Below are 25,957 nucleotides of genomic sequence, written 5' to 3' on the forward strand. Positions count from 1 at the left end.
CTACCTGTTTCAGGGACTTTGTGACACAAAATCAACTCCTGATTTTAGGAAGTTCTTCTCAGAGAGGTATAGATATTAACAGAGCCATATTATACCCTGAATATAGGAATTTAAATGTAATGTAAGTGTATAATTGTATGTTGTTGTATTGTAATTGTTGTATTAAGTGTTAAGTGTTGTATGACCTACAATTTTGTATGCTGTATATGCATATCTTATCTATTTGATTTATCTGTAATAATATGATATTGTGAAGTAGGGGCAGGACTATATAAGCATTATGCTTTCGCCTGCTCCTTCTCAAACTTATCTTTTTTTCGTTTTCTTTGGTGGAAGCTGATTTGTCTGTTTGTGTTTTTATCTTTGTGTTTTTGTTTTGTTTCCTTTTTTTCTATTACAACATACCGTTTATTCAAGATAAATAAAAAAATCAATCAATGTCTGTACTTTATCACTTTAGAAGGTCTAAATTACAAAAAGCTGTAACTTTATCAGTTCCAACGCCAATTCAACAATTAATTCAACAAAAAAGCCGATGAGGGTCAACTAGTTTGTGGGACACACAGCAAGAACTAGGGCGACAGACATTCACCGATTGCCCAACTTGGACCAACAAGTCCACCAACAGCCGACCGTCTCCGTGGTGGTGTGTCAGGGCCTTTAGAGAAAAAGAAATGTATTTTTTGTGTAACTTGATTGAACCGACCCTTTAATGCACAAGTTCTTTGTCCCATTCAAAGTAGTAGCTCATAAATAATTACGCTCTTCTCTCTCAAACATTCCCAGACAAGTCAACAAACCTCATCTTGAACCTCCTTTCTATAGATACAACCTAGACGGTCAATTAGCCTCCTCAAGTTTCTTCTGTTCATACCCGACTAAACACAAGTTATATATACAGTAGGCTCGAACAGATGTAGAACTCATGCAAGCCTAATTTTTCCATCAAGTTGTTATGCATGGCCTGTCAAGAACTAATAAAGTACACACACCACAGAGAAGCAGTGCCATCGCCCCCTATTGTGACATGTGTTGGGTTCTTGCAATTTCAAAGTGATGGAACGTGATCCAGCTGAGCGCCTCCTTGGCAGACGGGCAGCACGCAGCCCAGGCACCCCGAGGAGAGGACGTGCACCTGCTGTCCCCAGTGACTATGCTCAGCAACAGACCTTCGGACGTCAATCAAAACCCAAGGCGACGCCTAGTCTCATAGATTAATCAGAGGCAAGATTATGTTCAACAGGATTACAGCTGTATTTGATTCCCAATTAAATTCTTCCACGGTAGTCAAGTTACAGATGCTCAAAAAGTGATTCATTTTGAGACTATAAATACACGTCGCCAAGAGGTCCAAGCTTCTGGTTTGTATTTATTTAGGCTAATGCAGACAGGCAGGAGAGAAAGATTTGACAGTTTTGATCTGAGACACGGGCCCAAAATCTTTGTCTGGGAAACCTCTGGGCACAGATTATAAATACACTTAATTTCACACAACTTCAAATATAGTATATAATCATGAGTGTATGGCAATGCTGGTAATAAAATAAAATCAACCTTGACAGATTCTGACAAAAATCTATTGTCGTTTGCTTCACTAGAGAGCTATTTGTGTTCTGCCACGACACTCCAAATATCAACTTCAAAAGCAGCCAAAGCCTTTTTTGTGCAATGTCCTGACTGATAACTCTGTGACGTGATATATATATATATATATATATATATATATATATATATATATATATATATATATATATATATATATATATATATATATATATATATATATATATACACACACACACACATACAGTAGTTGTATAGAGAACTGAGGAACTTTTTAGCTTTACCACTGCAGAGTGTTAATTTGTTTAAGTATGCGTTAATGGGTACTCTTTTTGTGTGGGTGTTCCATTACAACTAACCACACGACCCAATGGTGAAGTTGTTAATAGCAATCAAAGTCAGTAACCGTGGTTACATGCTACAGGTAGATGCTGTGGTGACCAGTGCACCTCATAACAATGACTCAGCAACCTCTAAATGATCTGTGTGTGTTTTATCTGTGTGTGGAGATATAAACTGTGAAACATGGGTATTAATATGTCTGTGAGGGTTCATTTCCCTCTAACTTGGCAACACTGATTGTTGTTAAGTTACAGAGGACTTTTAATGGTAAAACAAATTTTATGCTTCAGTGCTACCAGGTAACTCACTGATAAGGCCACTTTCTATTTGGTTACAGAAAGCTGTATTTCAAAATTACATTGCAAAAACAAACTGCTCATGTTAGCTGAAATAGGCTTCTCTATGGAAAATAAAATCTTCCAGTTAAGACCTCGACTAAGGGGGTTGCGTTAGAACAACATGCCAATGTGTTGTTCTTTTTCACCCTCCATCAAATTGGACTTTAAAGACAGGCTTTTTCTTATATTTTGTGCAAAATATTTACTGGTATATGTCATTTCCTTTACTGCTTAAAGGAACATGCCAACTTATTGGGACTTTAGCTTATTCACAGTAACCCCCAGAGTTAGATAAGTCCATACATACCCTTCTCATCTCCGTGCGTGTTGTAACTCTGTCCGACGGCTTCACCGGTAGCTTAGCCTAGCACAGATCCTGGAGGTATCAGTTCTAACTAGCCTACTGCTCCGAATAAGTGACAAAATAACGCCAACATGTTCCTATTAAATGTTGTGATTTGTATAGTCATAGCGTGTACAAATAACAAGGTCACATGAGACGCAGCCATCTTCTAACCATATACAAACTGGGAACTATATTCTCAGAAAGGCGAAGCACTGCTACTCTCTGCTCGGGGCTTCTCAGGTGCTGCAAGCATATAACTCCACCCAAGTAGCAGAAGTAGCACTTTAACATGCTGTCAACATGTGTCATTGTCACCATATAGCACCACTGACCTCCTGTCATCTTTACCATCAGCATAAGAATCTCTGAAATGCACTGAATATCCTGACCACGGCTATAACATTACAAATATGTGCATCCTCTCATCTTAGTCATCCTCTCAAATGTTGGGATAAAGGTGTGAGGGGGCAGAATAAGAGAAGGGAAAGGCAAGAAGTGCCAGTGAGATCTTTGTTGGCTGAGTGTGGGGTTTCAACCAGGTGGCAGACGGGCGAGTGGGGTGACGACCCCACACTTCCTCATAAAACTGTGTCACTGCTTTCAAGTCATCGCTGCCAGGAAAAGACGGGCATTGTAATGAAACGGACAGTAAATGGGTCCATTTGTTTTGCCCCATATGCAAACACATTTTGAGCTTGCTCGTGGACATTTCGGCATGTGGACAGAAGGAGTGAGGGATCAAACTCCAGTTAAACTAAACCTGACCTTCTGACATTTTTAATTCAGTTGACATTGTTTAGGCCAGAAAGCCTTGAACATAATTTCAGATGGTATTTATTTGATTTAAAGCTGCATAAAAATTGTGAATTTGAGAATTATTTACATTTTAAGCAGAGCTGTATAGTAACGAAGTAGAACTACTTCACTACTGTACTTAAGTACTAAAAAGCTGTATCTGTACTCTACTGGAGTATTATTTTTTTCTCCTACTTCCACTTTTACTTGAGTACATATTTTCGATGAGTTTAATACTTTTACTCCAATAGATTTTTTATGTGCTGCATTGTTACTCGTTACTATTGTGAATTCCTCATGCTACGGAGACTGTGGAGGTCACAGTGTGTGTAGTTACGGCTACGTTAGTTACGGCTACGTTAGTTACGGCTACGTTAGTTACGGCTACGTTAGTTACGTAAGAAATCCCAGAGACCGCGTCGTGTTTCTTTTCATTACGGTCGCCTGTTCAGAAGTCAGAGACGATGTAAGTTTGTACTCTTTCTATTTAGCTATTGTTGCAGCAGATTAAACTATTCCTGAGTTGTTTGAGTCTGCAGTGAGTCCTGAATGTTAACTGTTTGACCCTGTGATGTGAAGCTGCTAGTTTATCTGTATGTTGCTAGCTTGCTAACTTTCCACTACATCACACATTTTATTTCAGTATTTGTTAATAAGTGATTAATAACCCACTGTTGTATCAGATAATAGTAGTTATAACAGCTGTGACATTAATGTACCTTTTTGGGTTTATTTCAGAAATTTCCTTTATATATCCAGCAATGTACAGCTTGTGACTGCCTTAATACCAAGTAAAAAGTTGAACTCCAACAATATGATATTCAAAATTTGACTGCTTTCTTTAATAACTACATAACACAATACTTGTACTTTTACTTTTAGTACTTGAGTAGTACATTTTAAAATAAACTACTTGCAATACTTAAGTACAAAAAATGCTGAATACTTTAGTACTTCCACTTAAGTGGGGTGCTTAAAGAGCACTTCAACTTCTACTCAAGTCACTTTTTTGATAGAGCACTAACTTGTACTTTTACTCAAGTATGGGTCTCTAGTACTTTATACACCTCTGATTTTAAGTCAATTGTTAAGTGACAAGTTAAATGGCTGCCCTTCATGCAACTTTATCACCACCCAGACAGCCCTGTATACAGCTTCTCCAAACGTGTGAGACTAAAACCATCAACACTTTTCACTTAATATCAATTAACCTGACAGTGAAAATCCACTTGTTTCAGTGCCACGCTCCCGGTCACACAAAATGACAGCCACTAATGTGGTGAAAGGAGCATCCATCATGTTATGAAACCCTGCTCCGTCCGCCGCCGGAGCCCAAAAAAGAAGCCTTGAAATCCTCAGTAATGAGCAGCGGCCAAAAACAACTGCTGGAAAGAAACCCATATAAAGGGTGAAAACAGAGTAGGGGGCAATGTGAAACACACTCCTATACAGTACATTACATACAGGCATTAGTGATATATGCACAGATGCAGATCACACTCATGTGGGCTGGGGCCTAGTTCTAACACTGCAGCCCTCAGGGGTCTTTAGACACGACTCATACAGCGGCCAGCTCTTTACTGAGGGGCCAAAGAAGGCCTGTAGGGTATGTTTCAAACACCAGCACTTCTCAGCCAGTTAAAAATGACTCCTGCCAACATAGCCACACACACAGCCACACACACACACACACACACACACTGAACATGGTCCCGAGGGGTTTCTTTTTAACGTAAGAGACAAGACATGCAGAGGCCACGGCAGGTCAGAGTGCTCTCAGATATCAGTTCTATCCCTCTAGTCACTCACAGAAACCTGTCCATCGTCTCTCCACACCGTCCGTACACACACACACACACACACACACACACACACACACACACACACACACACACACACACCACGAGCAAAGATTTTACAACAACTGTATGGGTCTTTAAGTGCTTTAGGTTTATATGAAAAGCACAAAATCTCAAATGAAGGCCTTTGTCCCATGATATTAGTTTTATGCATTGCAAAGGACAGGATTGTCATATGTTCATGTATATAGAGCTGCAAAGATTAATCGATTAGTTACAACTCTTAAATTAACTGCCAACTATTTTGATAATCGATTAGTCGGTTTGAGTAATTTTTTAAGACAAAAGTAAAAATTCTTTGATTCCAGCTTCTTAAATGTGAATATTTTCTAGTTTCTTCTCTCCTCTGTGACAGTAAACTGAATATCTTTGAGTTGTGGACAAAACAAGACATTTGAGGACCTGGGCCCTATTTCAGAAAGCAGGTTTAGTGAAAACTCTGAGTTTGTTAATCCTGAGATGAGGGTAACTCTGGGTTTTCTGTTTCAGAAAGAGAGGTAACTTAACCTCAGAGTCAGTTACTATGGTAACTGAGCCTGTGAACCTAACCTGGTCGGGAGCAGGTTTTCTTCAAGAAACCTTGAGTTTCTCTCAGTCTCCTCCCTCTGACACAGCGCTCTCTCATTTCCTCATTCATTCATTCAGTCTGTATCAGGCACATTTTAGCGCAGTTTGTTATCGGCATGAATTAAAACAAATTGTTGGTTTATTAACTATGTTAGGCAGACTATAAAATGTATTATTTCTCAAAACACGGCATTTCCTTTTGTCGACGATCCCGTTGATGAAGAAGCTGCTTTACTTCTGCTTTACTTCGCAGGGTGTTATATGTCGGGAGATGATATTGAAACCCCGACATTTTAATTTTTTTATAACTTTCTATTTGAGCGGTATAATTTTTCTTCCCAGTCTATCAGTTATGTAGCCTAGGCTACATAACCTTATCCATCCTCATATCACTAACGTCACCCTCTAGTGACAAAGACTAGACGTGACACTCTTACATCCCAGCAGATTATTTGTGTCGCATTACGTTTTTTGCAAACGGCATTTATCTTTACAACATTGGTGATGCAGAGCATTTTAGTAAAGCCACTGTATAGCAAGCACCGTCAGAAGAGTGTGACTCGCTCTGAAACGTGTTTTAAACGTTTTTAAAAGGAGTTCCACAGTATTGCAGGAGAATGATTTAAACGCTTTGAAATAAAAGATTATGGATTACAATTCTGTTGATAATGGTGCTGCAGCCTCAGAATAGTAGCGTAGGCCAAGTACTTTTTCGTACACAGTGTTGCACCTAAATGAAATACATTATAGGTTCAATACCATTTCACCAGTAATATTTGGCTATACTTATGATTAAATATGATATACATTATATTGGAATATACACATTTACTCTAGCAGCAATTTCTCCCACGCAAATTCTCTCTCTTTTGCAGAAGCCGCTGTGTTGTTTTTTTTTTTTTTAACTCGCTGTATGTGCGCATGAGTATTTCCGCCGACCCGTTTGTTTGTGGTTGTTACCATGGTAAATCATAGTATCATAGCTCCATTCGTGCTGCCTTTTTATTGTGGTGGTGCATGCGCATGAACCTACTCTGAGTTGATTGAACCAACTCATATCAGCTGTTCTGAAACCGAAAACTCTGAGTTTCCCATCTCAGGGTAAATCAACTCAGAGTTCAGGGTTAGACTCAGAGTTTGTTAAACCTTCTACCTGAAATAAGGCCGTCATCTTGGGCTTTTGGTAAACACTGATCCATATTTTTCACCATTTTCTGACATTTTATGGATCAAACAACTAATCGAATAATCAAGAAAATAATCAACAGATTAATCGACTATGAAAATAATCGTTTGTTGCAGCCCTACATGTATATATTTGAATGTGCATAGAAATTAAAAATCCAAATAAACAGATATCAAATATTTTATGTTTCATATTATAGCATCATGTCAGTAAAAATGCCGCCAAGGATCTCTGTGTGTTTCTGATGATCAGTCTCTTATTTTCAAAAAGGTTTAACACCAATTTGGTTCTGTCCTCCGATGTCTAACTGCTCAATATTGAAATGTATATATCTTTTAGGGCACCTACAAAGCCTGACACACTGCCACAAGCTGTGACTCACTGTTAACGAAATATTCACTTGTATGTAGTCATCCACTTTCAAAAGTGACAAGACACGTATTCTTGTTTTAACACTAGAGACATTCAAAAAGCAGTTTGGTTTGGTTAACCTAATGTCCTACAAAAGTAGCCTGTGATTGTGGTCAAATATCCCAAATATGAAACACAGCCTGAGTAGTCTCACATTGCCAGACCTTCCTCCACAGCGCTTCGGAGGAGGGTCTGGCTAGTCCACACAGCATTCCGGGATGGGAGAAAAACATTGCTCTGGTATATTGACATTTCTTTAAACCAATCACAATTGTCTTGGGCAGTGCTAAGCGACATTTTGTTACAATAAATATAATTAATAATTATGACATTTGCATAGGTTTTGCCCCTCCAGGAGGTCCTGAACCCCCTGACCCCAGGTTGTTTACAACCCGGGTGCCAAGGTTAAAAGTGACTTTTGTCACAAGTCTTCAGGCGGCACGCTGAACCTGAGTGTCACCTTAACACCGCAAATCCAAAATGTAAATTCACAAAGCTCACCTCCACACTCTCGTTGACCTCTATTCCCCCGTCATTGTCGTCGTCCAGCTGTTTGTGGATGTGCCGCAGCGCCTCCAGACTGAAGCGGTCGTCCTCGCCCATGCATGGCGGCATCACTATGACACAGGGGTCTACAGGGGACAAAAAGGTTTAGGTCAGAGGTAAAGGGTCAGGTGAAACCTAACAAGCAGCCCAAAGAAGTTTACACAATGATTACATGTCCAATTATTGTGTCAGGAACAAACAGAAAAGCAATTATAGCACTTCCCCGTTGTTGTGTCGTTTTAAGTTACAGCTGTATATAAACTATATAGCTGCATCTGAGATGGTACCAGCCAACTTAAAAGAGCAAAGGATAATTATGCAACCATTGTAGTTTCATGAGGTTGTGTTTTGCACATATTTTGTAGCATTAATACAAAGAAATGTGATGGGCAAATTTTCAGTTTTCTGGTTTTACATTCAAAACGCAAAACTATAAATCAATTAATTAAAAAAAACAATTTGCAAATGAATCAATAATAAAAATTAGTTTTAATGACATCTAAATGCCAGGTGTCTTGAATGTCAGAGTCACTTTGAGATGCAGCTTTAAGAGTGACTTGCTGACAGGTTATAAAACAGCAGAAGCAGAAAGAAACATCTTAAAGAATATTAACACACACACACAAATAACTTGTTTTCAAAGGAGAATAGTGGATGACTCGTTTTCCTCCTCTGTGTAATTCTTACAGGCAATTTGTGCTAACCTTGCTCCACCTGCCTCTAAGGGGTTGACCACACCTGCCCTCCAGACATTTATTAAAAAGCATGCCACTTCCTTGTGTGTTTTAAAATAAGGACAGATGAGTTTTAAATCACTGCTCCTGGCAGTCATACTCCTCTGAAACTGTAGCTCCAAATCAAGTGTCTACTGTCTACACTGTCTAATATCTCACAAGGGCCTGCACTTGAACCTGAAATTTGGACCACTGAGTCCCTCAGTCATTTGAGCTTAACTCTTCAAATATTTAATTTGTAAAGACAGTGTTTTTGTGCATCTGATTAAGGTGATTCCAGTTGTGGCTGTTATCGCTACTATCTCAAATGCTGACAACAAAATATAAAGCATCTTTTCACGTCAGAAGTCCACTCAGTGCTCCTGCTGGACACTCGTGTGCTGTTGTCATTCCTGCAGTGTCCTAAGGCATCCCCCTCTTGTTTTTATCCAGTCCCCTTTCAGTCCCACTGGGGAAATGAGCCCATTACTTTAAGCGTTCCAAGCCATGGACAGTTTGAGCTGGCCAGGTGCCAAACCGTCTCAATGGAGCCACAAAACACACACACAGACAGATTGAACAGCCACAAAGACAGTGGGTCATACAAACACACACATATACCAGATACACAAGCTCAAAATCCCATTTAAAAAAAATGTAGGTCACAATCTTACATACATCAGTCCATAAACTGCATACAACATGACCAAAACTATTTCTTAAGCCTATAACCGCTTGTTTAATGTCAATCCAAGTAGTGCCAAGGCCTTGTCCAAGCCCAACAAATAATGATGATCCCTGTTTGGCAACAGTTTCAGGCCAAACACAAAGCCATAAAGTAGCAGAGGGAGACACAACACCCAAATAACAATTAGATAGCAACACACACCCAAACACATGGATCAGGCTTTGGCAATTAGCAGTTTTTCTCAATCAGAGGAGCTATCTGGACGATAGAAAAGCCACCAGAAATGCAAACCAAGGGACAATCAAAATCGTGTTGTAGTGTCAAAACACTTTTGGATGCACAAAATACAACTGCACAAACTCAAAGAAATCAAAATACTACAAATGCTCCATACATTTTCTGAATGCTCAAAAAGAAAAATGCAGAAAATGTACAAATAATCTCATGCCGTCAACGCATCAGTTTAAAAGTTTGACATTTTGAGGAAATACACTTCACTTTCTTGCCGAGAGTTAAATGAGAAGATTCATAGAAACCTTGTGTCTGTATGGTAAATATGAAGCTAGTGCTGGTTACCTTAGCTTAGCATAAAGACTAGAAACAGGGGTAAACAGGTAAAGGGGTAAAGCGTGGCTCTATACATTAAAGAAATGGCTACCAGCACTTCTAAAGCTCACTTATTAATACATTTTATTTTGGTTGTTTAACCCGTACAAAAGCAAAAGTAAAAAAATGAGTTATTGGTTGTTGTTTTTCTAACCTTTAAAACAGATCCAGGCTAGCTGTTTACCTGTTTCAGCCTTTATGCTAAGGGACTGGAGTTTTGGGATCTTTACTCAAAATAGACTTGACCCTCCTTTGCCAGCAATACATTTTTTTTATGACCCTCCAAAAAAGATGTACAGATAGCCACGTTTTTTTTTTACAATCATGACATACATGACTTAACCTCTGCTTTCTCATCTTACACATCACACTCCACCAAGATGTTGGCCATTTCAGTAGATTTACTCACTATGTCAAAAATGAACTGCAGTTTTATTTGACAGTCTGTGTGTTCAATGAGTTTACAACACCTCAGCGGTTCTTCAGCGCTCATTAAAAATTGTAAAAACTGATAACGGAAAACGGTTCTTGAGTGACAGATGTGTGCCTGTGTTTGGAAAATTAAATCTGGTCAGGATAAACAATATGTATGTATTAATTCTCTTGTGTTTTAAAGTCTGGATATTTTCGGCCCATAAAATCATTTTATTTCATTTTCACTGCTGTAATCTGGTAGTCGTGGCATCATGATACCGGCGTGGATCCTGTGGATCCTGTGGACCATGTGAACGCAGGAACTAGGAGTGCTGCAGGTGCGGCAGCACCCCCTGTTGACAAACTGCGATGACAATAAAATGATAGCTTATAAATATCTCGTTGTTGTTTCTGTTCCAACCCCAGGGCATGGAATTAACACCCGACCACCCGCCAAATGCGGGTGAATTTTGCAATTGGCTGTCAATCTACCTGCCACATTGGCGGGTAGCCAATGAGAATTAAGTGATTCAGACACGTAACTATCGGTAAGCAGGGTACGCGGTTACTTACGGGCCTGGTCCAATCAGGGGCCCGCATCACTGGAAGACAGCCATTGATTGACAGCCGGGGCCCCCTATCACATTTTCATTACTCACACAATCCCAGCAGTCCCACGTGCAGCCACTGACCAAGCGGGAGTGAGAATGGGTCAAATTAATTTCCTTGTTTCTGATATGAAGACGAGACGTGTGTGTGACTCGAACATCTCACATTTACGAACAAAACATACAGCGAAAGACCATGCAAAACATTTCAGAATGTCCTGCCAACCTGTATACATTTTAACATCAATGTACGCTGTAACGAAAAAGCTGAATGAAAGCTGAAAGCTGTTTCAATCCTGCCAGTCTCTGCAGCGGGCGGGGCTGCTTCGTTTCCCCTGCGACTGGCGCACGCACACACACACACACACACACACACACACACACACACACACGGTGGATGCAGGAAAAAACGCAGATGAGACGTACAGGATGACCTAAATTGATTATTGACAGCTACACTCGTTATTGTAAGTGCAATGATAAGTTAAAGTCCAATGAGTACTTTATTAAACTATATGAATGTGTGTCCCAGCCCAGGATAGGAAATTAACTAACAATGTAAAGATCAACAAGCAAGCATGTTCATATTTGATTAATTCAATAAATTATTATTTTGTGTCTTAAATCCACCAGCCATTTTCATATTATACCAACATTTGCAGAATCCTGAGCCTTTTTGTAAGGTTCCTAATCTCAGCCCAGAGTAATTAATTAACAGTAATAATTATTATTCTCCCCAAAACAAGTTTCCTTTTTATTCATTTTTTTTTATTTTTAAGAACTATACAAAAATAAATTTAAACTTTTTTTGCAACAACTCATGTGTTATGGTGCGCATTCACCAGTGTTTTGTTGCTGTTGTGGTGCGCGTAGGCTACTCCTGATTTTGTCATCTCATCTCTTATATGCAGCGGCGTAACGAGCCAACACCGAGCCCCTATGCAGGATTATCAAGGCAGGCCCCCCTACTACAGCACGTGATGACGGCGCAATGTCCACGAGTAGGCTACCATCAACAGGACAGGATAGGATCATAGAGACACAGCCATTCCTGTTTTTCACCTTTATGAGGCAAAAAAAAACAACTGGCTGGTAAAAAGTCACTGTGGAAGGTGGATTTAAAAATCCACCTGCCACAGTGGCTGGTGGTCAAAAAAGTTAACTTCATGCCCTGTCCACGACATTTTGTATGTCATGTTTGGGGTGTGGGATGAAGAGAGGGATGATTTTAGTAATTATTGTATCAGCTCTACATCCCCAAACAAGAGGGCTTTTCACCGAGGTTACCAGTGTCTAAAGCTGGCTCCGAAAGGTCTCAGCTCTTTGCTGCCTGAAAACCTGGCTCCGTAGCACTATCACTCAGAGCAGACTTTCACACATGGCACTGCTTCACGTCCACAAAGACATTTTGGATGATCTGATATTCAGGGTCTCATGGCAGAGTTTATCAGCCGAACTCCAGAGCGCAAATCTACGTTTGGTGTACCAAAATCATTGTAAGGTAGAGACACGGTGTCTTACATCTCTGCGTCTTTTTCCTGCCACCGTGCAGGCCCAGATGGTAGCCTACATTTAGCCTAGTATGATTGTGATTTATGTATGCCTATTATAAAGAAACAAATAGTCTGTAACTTTTTAGAAGTTGTCACATACTGTCGGAAAAGAAAGATTTTGCATAGTCTGTTACTTTGTGGCACTTAGGCCGGTTTTTTTGGCCATTATGCGGTTTATGAACATTTAATCTACTTGTGGTTGTTTTAAAATAAACATACATTGTCATCTAGACAACCAATTCTCTCCCCCACTCCCCCCACCACTGTAAGTATATCAAACTATTCCTTTTATATTTGAAAAGTACATAATAAAATACTTTCATTGCTCTCAAATACTGCAAAGAAAGTTGCCAACAAGTCATGACTATTTTGGATGCATGTAAAAAAAAAAGAAGATTTTTTAAAGTTTATCCATAAGAATGTACAGTATAGTGTATAGGCGACCATGTGGAACTTTCTGTGGGTTCTGATGTAGGATCTGTTTACTGAAACAAGACGTGACATGTTAGTTATAGAGTTGCCACTTTGCAATCTGCAGAAGAAGCAAAAGGAGACATATGATTGGACGTGTGCCCAGGCTAAGTTTGGAGGAGAGGACACTGGGGAGTATGTCCATGTCAAATAAGGAAACCAGCGTTGCCATAGGGCTGCACCTGGACAGAGCCTCACATCGATACAGTGCCAGAGGTTGGATAACACAGTGATCACTTGTTTTTGTGTAAAGGGTAAAGTAGGTTGGTTAGGCTGTATGAAACGACAGTGGCTTTAAAATCTCCCCGTCAACATGATGTGTGTGGCACTGAACTAAATATTTAACTTGTGTTTTGACGAAGCTGCTGCAATTACAAAATCACCAGCCACTTCCTGGTATGACCACATTGACCTCTACCAAACTGGCTGGTGTATAAGCGCACATACCATACTTCCTCTAAACACTGCACTACAAAAATAGTGAAACACTGAGGCACAAAGCAACCACAAACACTTAACTTGCCTCTTTAAGCTAACCACACTAGATGAAAATGTGGATCTAACAGTGACATGAAAGATTATGAACACAACAAGTCTCTTTCTCAGATACGCCGTATTTTAGCAGTGTTTGTCAACCTCTGCACCTGATGCTTGAGAACTAGTTATATTATGCATTTGCTTAGCTTGTCAGTGCAAGCCTGTTTGCATATCATGCTTATCTATTTGGTTGTTTGGTTATTTGAACAGGCACAAAACTCAAACACTTTACTTGTGTTTTACACACACACACACACACACACACACACACACACACACACACACGGCTGGCTGCATATCCGATTGTAAATCCAACTTTAACTTAGTTTGTTTTGCAGAGACATCAGAATTGGTTACAAACAACTTTCTTTGATGTTGTTGATCTTTTTTGTATTGTCATTTCTTTATTTACTGGTGGCCTAAATCTGTTCTTCATGTGTGCAGAACCCTTCAAGAACCAACTTCGTGTGAAGCTCATAGAGGAAAAGATAATTCTAAGATAAAAGAAAGAAAAAAATGCTGTCATTCACTGACAGTATTTAGGCTAGGCCACCTAGTGTGCAATTCAGAAATATGACAGCACAAGCCTTTCCTTCCCAGGTGTCCTATTTTTAAGCGTGTTTGAGTATGTTAAGGGAGAACTGCGAGCACTACAATGAGGAACCATGCGACAGGAAGTGGCCAATGGTGACCCCGAGCATTCCAGGGGGACGCATGCAAAATCAAAACAGCCGGGAGAAGTAGTCCCAAAAGATGACAAAATTGGAAAGCACTGGGTTATTTTTAACACATCAGGCTCCCAGTTGTCAGGATATAAAAGCTCAACAATGGCAGAGGTCTCCCTTGCTCAAACACACACACACACGAGCAGATGTTAAGTACACACACACACACAGCAGGCAAACACAAGCAGGAAAGTAGCCGTACAGTAATTCACTTTGCCATAACTCACAAATGCGTGCAAGCTGTCACAGAGGGCTTCAGGTTTGGTTCAAAAGAACCTGATAACAAAAGTGTTTAGCTGTCAGCTGCTGCCTTTAAAGTGAATCCCAACACTTCAAAAAAAAAATTATATGCACAATATACTGTATGCATGTCATTAAGAAGGTTCTGGCTTCATTTTCAAAGAAAGCTGTTGACAGGAGAAGCAGATAGGGAGGAGTGTGTCTGATGTGTTTACAGTGACTTTTTGGGGACTTCCTTGAACCTGATTCCTTGAGACACATGGACATCATGTTTATATAGCTGACATAGCGCACTAACCCCACTGCATTCTGGGTGTGTGCTGTGTTTATATTGTTAGAGAACGACATATTTACAAAGTCAGATAAACATTTTCTTATGCAGGTTTGATGTGGTAATTTGAATTGACAGTATGGGAGTAAAATTTGTTTTTTGTAGTCTAAATTTCCATATGTGCTCTTATTCAACTTAGATCAGCAGTATGACAGGACTGTATTAGGACCATAAAAACTCCAGAATAATTAATTTCTAAGTATTTCTCTGTGCCATAGGCCTCCAATAAAAACACATCAATGAGCCAAACCGTTGCACTGGGTGACATGTTCCTTCAATAAGGATTTTATTTAGTTTATTTTTAATCGATCTTACATACATTCTCCTACTTACTCCCAAATACTCTGTACTGCATCAAATGTGTTTTAATCTGCAGCTGTAAATAGTTCCCAACAAATGCAATATCTACTCCAGTTTGTATAACGTTTGCTAAAAACTACAAAGGCCAATTGCATGCCAATAGCAGGATATGATGGGCTTGATATGCAACTCTGGGGGAGCCAAGTGGCCTCTTCTTACCTGCAAACTGCTCAAGATGTCTTTGTATAGCTATGTCGTGCTCTCACATAGACACACACATTGATTGTCTGTCTGCCTGTGTCTGTCTGTCTGTCTCTCTGTCTCTCTCTCGACACAGATGGCATGTCAAAGACATGTGCACGCACATACAGTGCCTATTCATGCACACTCTTGAGCAGTGACGGACTGGGATCAAAAAACGGCCCTGGCATTTGCAGCACACCGGCCCTATTTTTGTCAATAACCTAGCTTGGAAATAAGTAACTCTGCCTTCCGAGTGAATCTTTCCACGCACCTCGCCGCAGTACAATCTTGAATATTTGTGGCTGCATGCATAAATTAACTTATCAAAATTAACCAAAGACAAATTATCAGTAGTGGCCATAGGGGTCGATAGGGGGGCGGCCCTTCTGGCATTTGCCCAAATTCCAGATGGCCAGTCCGTCACTGCTCTTGAGTGTCTAAGATGGTGCTGAATGGCAGTACAGGTGGCAGCAGACTCAACGAGCAGACAAGGATGAAGTAAGAGAACATGTCAGTAAACACTCCACATGCTAAAACAGATGAGAGTGAGCTCGCTTACACACAGAAGAGTTTCACCTCTTCGTATTTCAGCCTTCTGTGACTCTTAGATACTCTCAGACAAGCTGCTAGTAGCCAGCTGGGGTCAAACAGTTTGTCTCTTCTGTGGAGGAGGCTTAATTAGGTCAAGTTTAACCAGGAGGTTGCCTTGTCAAATCAATTAAATCGCGATGAAAGAGCCACATCAGATGCTGAGTGATAAGTTGCTCAAAACTGTGTCACATGTAGGGCCTAACATGGTGATCATATGAAAATGCTTTTTAGTTAGTTTGAAAACAAATTGATTAAATTACGTCAAGAACCTGTTAAATTCAACTCTATGTCGCATACTACCGAAAGGTACCTAAAACATATTTCCTGTCACCAAGTAACATTTAAAATAGATTTACTGCAGCTTCCTCAGGGTAGGTACGCTGGCTTTCAAGAAATATTAGCGAGCATTAGCTTGCAGGGCAAGCTTCAAACCAATTTCGCCTTTAAACATCCTGGGAAACACATTCTCTTCTGATTGTGACACCAGATGCCAGACAGACTTCATCATACTTGACTTGTAAAATGTGTGAATATTTTAGTGACAGCCAAACCGTATATCGAAAAACGATATTTCTAGTGTGGTTCTATATTAACATACGGTAATGTCTCAGCGGTACTAACCAATAGGTCAATTAGGAAATATTACAGGCTAGGGTGCGCTTTGTCACTGATGCGGTCAGGACCGAGGCGTCATCACTGTAATATTGCGATTATACATACAAAGGTTACCAACAAAATAAAGGTAATAAACTATATTCATATTGTGGGGGGCAATTTGCTCATAAAAATAACAAAACAACAGGTAGGAGTTCTAGTCCCTGCTGAGTCATCAGGCCAACTTAAGCTAATGTTAGCTTTGTAGGATTTCCCAAACTAAACAAATATTGCACATATAAACACAAAACTGCTTAGCTAGCTCAATCGTGTTGTAACTAAAATATTTGCTGATTTTTCTTTCCATGGACAGATTTAGCTACTATACATCCGTAAACTTCAAGCAACAGAGACGATTTCTTGTCCCCGTTTAGCTAACGTTAATGTTAGTCAGCCAGCCAACTTAAACTAAACTAACGGTAGCTTTGTAACACTAGAGATCGTGAGGTTTTTCCAAACTAAATAAATATTACACACACAAACACAAAACTGCTTTGCTAACTCAAACGTGTTGTAAACAAGATATCTGCTGAAAAATATTTGTTTCCATGGATAGATCGTTAGCTACTATGAACGCAAACTTCACATGTAACGTTAAGCCGCTTACACGTGATCTGGGGCAAAACCGTGAGGTAGGGTGCAGAACAGAGAGGCAAAGCGCAGCGCAGGAACGTCCTGGAATTGGTTGCGCCTTAAAAGGTCAGCGGCAACAAGGTCAAGGTTGAAATAATTGTACCAAGGGTAGCGCTGCGCCTAGTTGGGCGGCACCGCTCTCCCCATAGGAAATCAATGGAACAGCCAGCGCAGAGCAGTTTTACCTCAGATCGTGTGTAGGCAGCTTTATGCTATTTTTAACACAGCGCCATGTCATCAACTCACCTGCACAGCTGATGTGATCCAAACATTTCCAATAACTCCAGAGTGCTGTATAATAAGACTAACTAATTTAATCCGAAAAATCACTTTGATATAAATGTGTTGGAGAGCGCAACGTGCGTGTAAAAGCATGGCGAGGTATGTACAAACATGCCGCACTGAGGTAAAAGCGCATACTGCCTGTTGCGGGAAGTGAAAATGGCAAATTGCGCTTTTCCGTGTCATGCATATGCATTCACGGGAGGGTCAAGGGGAAAGTGGGAGTTTCCCATAAAGAGATGGGAGGGGAAGCGTAAAGTGCGCCTAATTATGTATTCCGCGGTATGTACAAAAACCGCCCGTGACAAAAACCTCATTAAGCGTTAAAACAGCTAAACAGTTAGGCTACTGGAAGAAATCAAAGATGACATTGAATCTCCGACTCAGCGTTCACATTCCATTCCAGCAGTTGTTAAACTCCTCGCTACATTACAAATATTGGCATCAGAGTCATTTCAAACAGTCATAGCATCAGCAGTGGGAATATCGCAGTCTGCACTCAGCCGTATCATAGCACAAGTACTTAACGCTTTACTATAATGCAATTTACGGTATAGTGGGCGGAGAAAGGCGCTGATTACCCAATGAACTGCAGGTTTGGTAAATACGACGTAAGCTGAAGTATCACAGCGTGCGCTTTCTGCGGGTTGGCCATGGCGCTGATAACGCTACATTTGCAAATGTACATACATGAGAGCCTCTGTGTTCTCCACTGTGGTTCGTGATTTATTTTCATGAATAAAAAGGTTTCAAAAAATAGTTTTTCATTCAACTCTGGAATGTTGACATGAAAAAGACGGACTAATATTTTTAGTGATGTGCATGGTGTGCTATTAGATTTGAGCATGTTCGAAATGTCTAGTTGACCAATTAGATTGCCTGGTCAGATCTACTTGTTGTATAGTTAATAATACAGGTCAGTGGGGCGCATGGTTAGCTCGTCTGGTTGAGCGTGCGCCCCAAGTACAGAGGCTCAGTCCTTTGTCGCAACGGCCACTGGTTCGGTTCTGACACGCGGCCCTTTGCTGCGTGTCATCCCCCCTCTCTCTCCCACTTCTCTCTGGCTTAATCTCTCCTATAAATAAAGGCAATAAAAGCCCAAAAAATTATCTTTAAAAAATAAAATAATAAAAAGGTCAGTTGGTCTTATTATACATCCATGAGTTGAACACAGATAAGAGATCTCTGAAGAAAATGTTTGTTTTCTCTTGTTTTGTACAGGTAAGTCAGAGACAGAACTGGGGACTCATGTCTTGCTCATGGACACTTGCAGCCTGGAGTCACTGGGCCTTGAACCTTTTTCTTCTGGTTTCATTATTCACTTACTGACTCTTCTGCCATGATGTAACAACACAGTGGCTACAAGTTTAGGCGACCTCCTGCTTGGATGTCAAACAGTATATTATCAGACAGTGGAGGAAACATATATGCATCCTTGGAAATTCTCCGAACGAAGGACTCAGTCCTTGGTGGAATTCGGAGGATCCTCGACATTGGAACAGTCCTTCAACGGACTTCGATGACGTAGCATGCTCGAAATTCAGGCTTTGAAGGATCCTTCCTTGATTTTGAGAAACGCCGTGTGTCAGCCATGTCAGCAGCAAGGTTATAATCGTTAACGAAAAACGAACGAAATAACGGAAACTAGGTGGGAAAAAACATTGTCAACTGTGTTAACTGAAATAAAAATAAAAACGAGGCATTACAAAAAAATGATAACTAAACTAAAACTGCAATGTCTGTTTGCAAAACTAACTAAAATAAAATAAAATGATCGAGTAAATGTACTTAGTTTTCGTCTTTATCGATGTCTTTCATAAAGCAAATAACGTTATACCTTTCCGACCATGACATTTCCCGTAGACATGTATAGTTTCCGACTGGGAACCCAGAAATCCCGACATTCCATGTCAAAATGAACACAACATAGTCCATGCCCCTCGCCTGGCATCATAGCGGTACCGAAAGTCGGAAGAAAGCGGCACTTATTTGATTATGACTGTGTCAGATAAAAGCAAGTGCCTTGCAGTGGAAAGTCGTAAAATATGTGGACAATTTAATACAGGGAAAAATCCCACGAATTTGAAAGTACATTTGAGAAGCGCACACAAGCTAGGAGGCTAACCTATCTTACCATAACAAGGTAAAGGAGAAAGCAAAGCCCCCTTTCCCCCAAACAGAAGCTAACCCCTGTAACATTACAGGCATGGATGTATGAATACAGCGCCAGGCAGCATGACAGAGACAACAGCAGGACAGAGAACACTACAGGAAGGCTTTCACCGGCGACCCGATAGCTGCTGGTTAGTACATACGCAGGAACACAAAAGCGGGAGGAAGCGTGGGTTAATATGTGTATTGATACTGGGATGTCTACACAACTGTGTGACTCGATTGACTACAAAAAGTTCGCCACTTTACTCGAACCAATGTTCAAAACGCCTGTTCATGTATGCCTTCTTTAGTCTGTTGGCTATTCAGGTTTTTTTTTTCCTGGAACACGTCACTTACACATTTTGCTCTTACTGCGGCCTTGTGTAGACTGTGTACATATTTATGACCATATGTAAGCTACATTTTATGTACTGGTGTTATTGTTGAATACATTGTGAATACATATTTCTAAAATTGTATGATGTTTTTGTTGAGTTTTTACTACACAGTAGTTTTTCTGACCTTTTTGAATCCCCCAACAAATAACACATATTACAAAAAAAGACTAAAACTAATAAAAACTAGTGCTGTCAGTTAAACGCGTTATTAACGGCGTCAACGCAAACCCATTTTAACGGCGTCAATTTTTTTATCGCAAGATTTACGTTCTTTTTGGCCTAACAAACTTTTTTCACATGCTGTTGCAACAACTAGTAACGTTAGAAAAACTACAACACCACACCGGACCTAGCTAGACCGAAAACAAAACAACAGACACACTTGTTTGGGCTTGCGAGCCGGCCAAAGAGTAGTACATACCTGCAAAGTAGTCGCTTTTCGGCGAAAATCGCCGTTTTGAATGGGGAAAACGTCATCCACGTGAATCGTGTAGATCCGAAGAGTTTTTAACATCGCCGCACGGGACGCTAGTCAACACTACACATAGCAGCAGGTAACGTTAACCTACTGTTAGCTAGCAGCTGGAGTAGACACAGTTAAAATGCTGACAGCTAAACGGTGTAAAGTGTGTCTGTATTTCACTGGAGAGAATTCTAACACCAGACTGTAGCTGTCGTTATCTGAAAAACAGACTCAGCCTCGCCAGCCTCGTGGTTATTAATGCGATTAATCGTGATTAAATATTTTAATTGTTTGACAGCACTAATAAAAACTAAAACTAAAACTAAGCATTTTCAAAAAATAAAAACTAAACTAGCAAACCCGCTTTAAAAACTAATTAAAACTAAACTGAATTTGAAAACAAAAAGTCAAAACGAAATAAAAATAAAAACTAATGAAAAATGCAAAACTATAATAACCTTGGTCAGCAGTTCCACTGTCACCGTGCCAAACTCATATCAGCTTTCCTGCATGTATGATGCATGCATTTACCATATGGATAAGTAAGATATGAATGCCATTCTTATAAATTCCTGCGTTGTATTGATGCCCTCAGCCGCCATGAATTAGTTACAAGCTTTGCTCTGGGGCAACACACATGTCTGACCCAGTCTTGTGATTACGTAAAAGTCATACGTCAGGTGTGTCTTGTAAATAAAGATAAAAATCCTAATAACATTAAATTCAATACACCAATTAAATGCTCCAAATGGTGTGAAAGTGGGGGGAGGGAGAGGAATGTGATGTCAATGCGTACCAGACGTATCCCCTGCAACTAACGCCCATATGGCAGTGTCATAAGTCAAGCTGACGGGGTCAGTATTAAAGGCAAGTAAATAAAGCTTCTGGAGAGTCTACCATTTCAGCACATCAGCAGCCATTAATAAGACACAAATATCATCAGCCACCTACAAATGCCACCAGCTAGTGTAGAGAGTAATGAGAGAGAGAGAGAGAGAGAGAGAGAGAGAGGGAGAGGGGGGTAGTTAGTTGAAGAGGAAGAAACAAGATACAGAAAGTTGTTTGTACGTTACTCTCAGTTTGCACAAGCTGTTAAAACAGACGTGTCATGAGCGTACATTTAAAAACTGACCTCTTTTACTTAGGTTTGTTACTCAACACAAGACGAAGCTCAAGGTGGCTTTAATATAGTTGGCCAGCAGCAGGGTAAAAAATCTGACAGCAAACGTCTCTATGCGAAAATCAAACAAGGGATTTCTCCATCTTGATATGTTTGCTAAAAGAAACTATTATTTTTTTTTGCCAGGGTTTCTGTAGTTTGAGCAACCGCAATGCTGGCAGGTGAGCTTTCTGAAGCTAGGATTATGGTAGCTGCGGTGTTCCCGGCGCGAGGTGCGCGAGCCATAAAATTACATCACCACGGCTGTCGTTTCCAGCGCGAAAGCTCCGCGAGCTTAACTATGCGCGCTGCACTTTCATTTCAGTTGGGAAAGACTGCCGGAGCAGGTTGTACAAACATCTGTGTGATTATTCATGTACAGCCCACAGAGAGTCAAACAGCCTTAAATATGTGGTCAAAGAGAGACACCACACTGGGAAAAGAAAAGGCATTTTGCTGGAGAGTGTGGAAAAACATGAGGGATCGTTTTGTCAAAGCTAAAAAAAAAACCTGCTTCATGGGAATATAAACCGCTCCGTGCATGCTCGCAACGCGCGCGCGCGCCATCTACGGAAGCCTGCGCAGGGTGTCACACGCGAGTATATCCAAAGCTTAACTCCCCAAGGTGGCCTAAGGCATGTCAGAAGAATGTGTAACTGCAAAAACATCAATAAGCAAACACTACAAGCAGTGCTACTCAAAAGCGCATAATTAGTGGATGAGTTTTGACTCATCCACTAATTATGCGCTTTTATTAAACGACATGCATTCATATTTCTCAACAGCCACCTACACAAAGACAGAGTCCCATTTCCAGTCAAAACATATTCTTGAAAAACCACACGCACACTAAGCTACATGTGTCTAGGCTTCAGACGTTTGACATGTCTCAACTAAACCTGATCCACCCTGAACTGTATTGTCTGTCTGTCGCAATTTTCTAAATGTGAGAAGCAAATGGGTTATGGACAATATAGGTGGAGCTGGAGCACCTTAGGCAACTGCAGAGTACATTGCCCTTTTTGTTTTGAGAGAAACAATGAGTGTAAACAATAACCTTTTTTGTTTACAAAACACTCCACAGGGCACATTCAAGTTTGCATTGCATCTACCCTAAACAGAAAAAAAGCCTTCTACTTCCCTATCTTTGATTCAATAGGGGATATGGAGTGCTTTGTCTTTGACCTTTTTGAACTTAGTCATTTCCACTACAACAGGGTATCTCTTACCCTTCTAAACCACCTTAATGAGTACCAGTAATCCCCTGCTTAGACCACAGCTCAAAAAAGGGGGGACAACTAGAGCAAAACGTGTGGAGGCCCACCAAGTGCAATCTAAAAACTTCCAGAAAAGGAGACGCTCTTTGCTCCCGGGCGTCCCAGGAATGTTCAATAACAGCACCAAACACGAGATGTGTGATGTATGCGGCTGGCCTGAGGAAGAAAAGCAGGAGAGAGGATGAAAAGACAAGAAGAGGCCGAGCACTTGTTTAATGTGCTCGCTTGGCCTTCGACGCGCTCCTCTGGAAATAAGGTTATTGGATTGAATGTCTATGGAAGAGACCAGGGGCAGGCAGCTGAGATCACATGCTAGACTTAAAAAGTTAACAATGAACAATGAAAAGCATGATGAGAACTCAACATGCTTTGGCCATGTAGTAACGGGATTCAATGTTCTTGCACAACTCGTGAACATCTGTGATTACAAGGCAAAATAAATTATTTTAGTCTGCACACAAGGGCACGGAAGATGCAGCCTGAATATCTCCCGACTGGGATTTATGCCGGCTGCACACTGGCTGCGTGGCGTGAGCGTGTCAGCTGCGTGGCGTGTCCGTTTTTATTTCGGCTCCCATGTTAACAGGTACACGCACGTCTCAGAAAACGCGTGCATGCTAGAAATAGGTCCGACACCTATTTTTCACGCGACACGCAAGCGTGTTGGAAGCGTTTCCAGGCAAAATAGAATAGGAAAAGATGTTTATATGTCATTTTGACACGAATACATATTAATAAATGACATTTTGATGTTTGAAAGTCTCTTGGTTTTGACATAAATGCAGATATAAATGTAATTAAAAAAAATATTAATAAATAATTATCGATTTTCAAATATTGCACCTGTTGATACAGAACGAAATATACTGTAGCCTATTTTGCCGTCAATACTGCCGACGTTGTCTTTGCTGTAATCAGATCAGCATATATTTATCAATGGGAAACATACATGTGTCCAGACAAGGCTAGAGGCAGCAGCGCCGCGTCAGACATGTTTCTGGTGTGTAAAGACACGCAACAGAAAAGCCATGCTCACGCCACGCAGCCAGCGTGCAGCCGGCCTAAGTGTTCTTTATCTGTGTCTTGGCCTTAGGACAGGAAAGCTAAAGTTAAGACTCCCCCAACAAATAACACATATTACAAAAAAAGACTAAAACTAATAAAAACTAGTGCTGTCAGTTAAACGCGTTATTAACGGCGTCAATTTTTTTATCGCAAGATTTACGTTCTTTTTGGCCTAACAAACTTTTTTCACATGCTGTTGCAACAACTAGTAACGTTAGAAAAACTACAACACCACACCGGACCTAGCTAGACCGAAAACAAAACAACAGATACACTTGTTTGGGCTTGCGAAAATAGTAAAACAAAACAAGATGTGTATGGAAGCGAATAATAGCTGTAATGATTTGAACCTTAAAAGTTTTAATTTATCATCAACCGCTCTGTACCCTGCCAGCTTCCTAGTACAAAGTCCGTGTAATCTCTGATTGAGCCGAAAGTGTGAAAATTCAGTTGAGCGCGTTGAAGACGTTTCATACCGTTCAAGCAAAACTGGAAGAAAACAAACATCTGAGGGTAAAGAAGCAGGGTAAACGCATCTGACACGGATGATCTCCTGTTGTGTGCTACATGTGTGAAAGGGCTTAGCATTGAAATGTTTTACTTTGAAAAGCACCTTGATTTGATTGTATGTTGTTTGAATTCCCCTCTTTGAATATTTTCCATTTTATTCTGCCTTGAAATTTTAGATTAGCTGCAATTTAGTAAATTTGAGCGGCTTTAATTTTCTTTTAAATACTGCAAACTTTACATATATATATATATATATATATAAATAAATGTACCTACTGTACTGAAAAATCCAAGTAGCCACATAAATTCAAACCACATAAATTCAGATATGGTTTTCAATGTAAATGATACATACAGTATTTGCTATAAGTTCTGTTGTGCATCAATAGATGTGTTGCATCTGACAACTGACTGCAATTTTAACCACACAGATATTTCAAATATGAAGGATCATATTACAAGTACATTGTTGTAAAAGAAGCCTGACCTCATTAGTTGCACCACAGCCGTGAAAGGAAAACATATTCACCTTCAGAAGAAGCAGGTGAAGAAGAGCAGTAAAAGATAACAAAATACTGTACACTGCTCTTGCTCTATGTAAGAATTATTATTACTAACATTTACATCTCGTTGGATCTTACATTACCGGAGCATTGTTTAAGATGTGTGCAAATTGTAAATTTAAAAAATCCACAGCTCAGACCTCTGCATGGCCATGAAAGAGAAAGATATAAAATTGCATTTATATGAAAGAAAGGAACATTGAGAACAGCCTGTTCAAACTATCACTATTAACTTTAAACCTACAAGGTTTCACAGAAAAAGCCTATGTCTTTGTGTGCTCAGTGGGCAAGGACACGTTTTTAGTTTAATTGCGAAAAGTGGCAATAAAAGACAATTTGGTTTTGGACACTAATCACTGTATTTAAATGTGAATGTCTCAGTCAGATGATTTGTAGCAGACAGCAGGTTTGGCTCTCTGCCAGCTTCCTGTGTATGTCTTTTACCTTCCTGCTTGATAGGATTCTGATGTCTTTTTTTAACTTGGTGCTCCTAAATATGGACGCCAGTCTGAAAGCTAAGCATTAGTGCAACACTTCAGACAATAGCAACGTCTATTCTAGGAGTTAATCCAAATAAAGACGCCTGTCAAATCTGGAGAAAAGAAAGCAGCCAAGTTTACGAAAGTGATGCAATTCCCATGGCAATAATGTACTTCGAAATGTTACCAACTTCCTGCATCTTACATCAAAACATAAGCTACTGTCTCTGATGTGAAACACAGCAGAAACAAATCATGTGCAGACAGAATTCCTAATCCCAAATGAAAGTCAAGTGGTTGCTTTCAGGTCCTTTGATGTGTAATACAAACTGGGCCCATTTCGGACC

The 25,957-nt window shown here is 40.2% G+C and overlaps 1 protein-coding gene across 2 annotated transcripts in view; it reads right to left on the bottom strand.

Annotated features, from left to right (window-relative positions):
* stim2b (stromal interaction molecule 2b) overlaps positions 1-25,957 on the bottom strand; it is a 50,499-nt gene that overhangs the window by 14,585 nt on the left and 9,957 nt on the right. For both annotated transcript variants that reach the window (XM_031289914.2, XM_031289913.2), the window contains exon 2: positions 7,909-8,039. In XM_031289914.2, the coding sequence (XP_031145774.1) occupies positions 7,909-8,039 (131 nt within the window). The remainder of the gene's footprint in view (positions 1-7,908; positions 8,040-25,957) is intronic.

The sequence above is a fragment of the Sander lucioperca genome, chromosome 17 (genome assembly GCF_008315115.2).
Source record: "Sander lucioperca isolate FBNREF2018 chromosome 17, SLUC_FBN_1.2, whole genome shotgun sequence".
Taxonomy (NCBI): Eukaryota; Metazoa; Chordata; class Actinopteri; order Perciformes; family Percidae; genus Sander; species Sander lucioperca.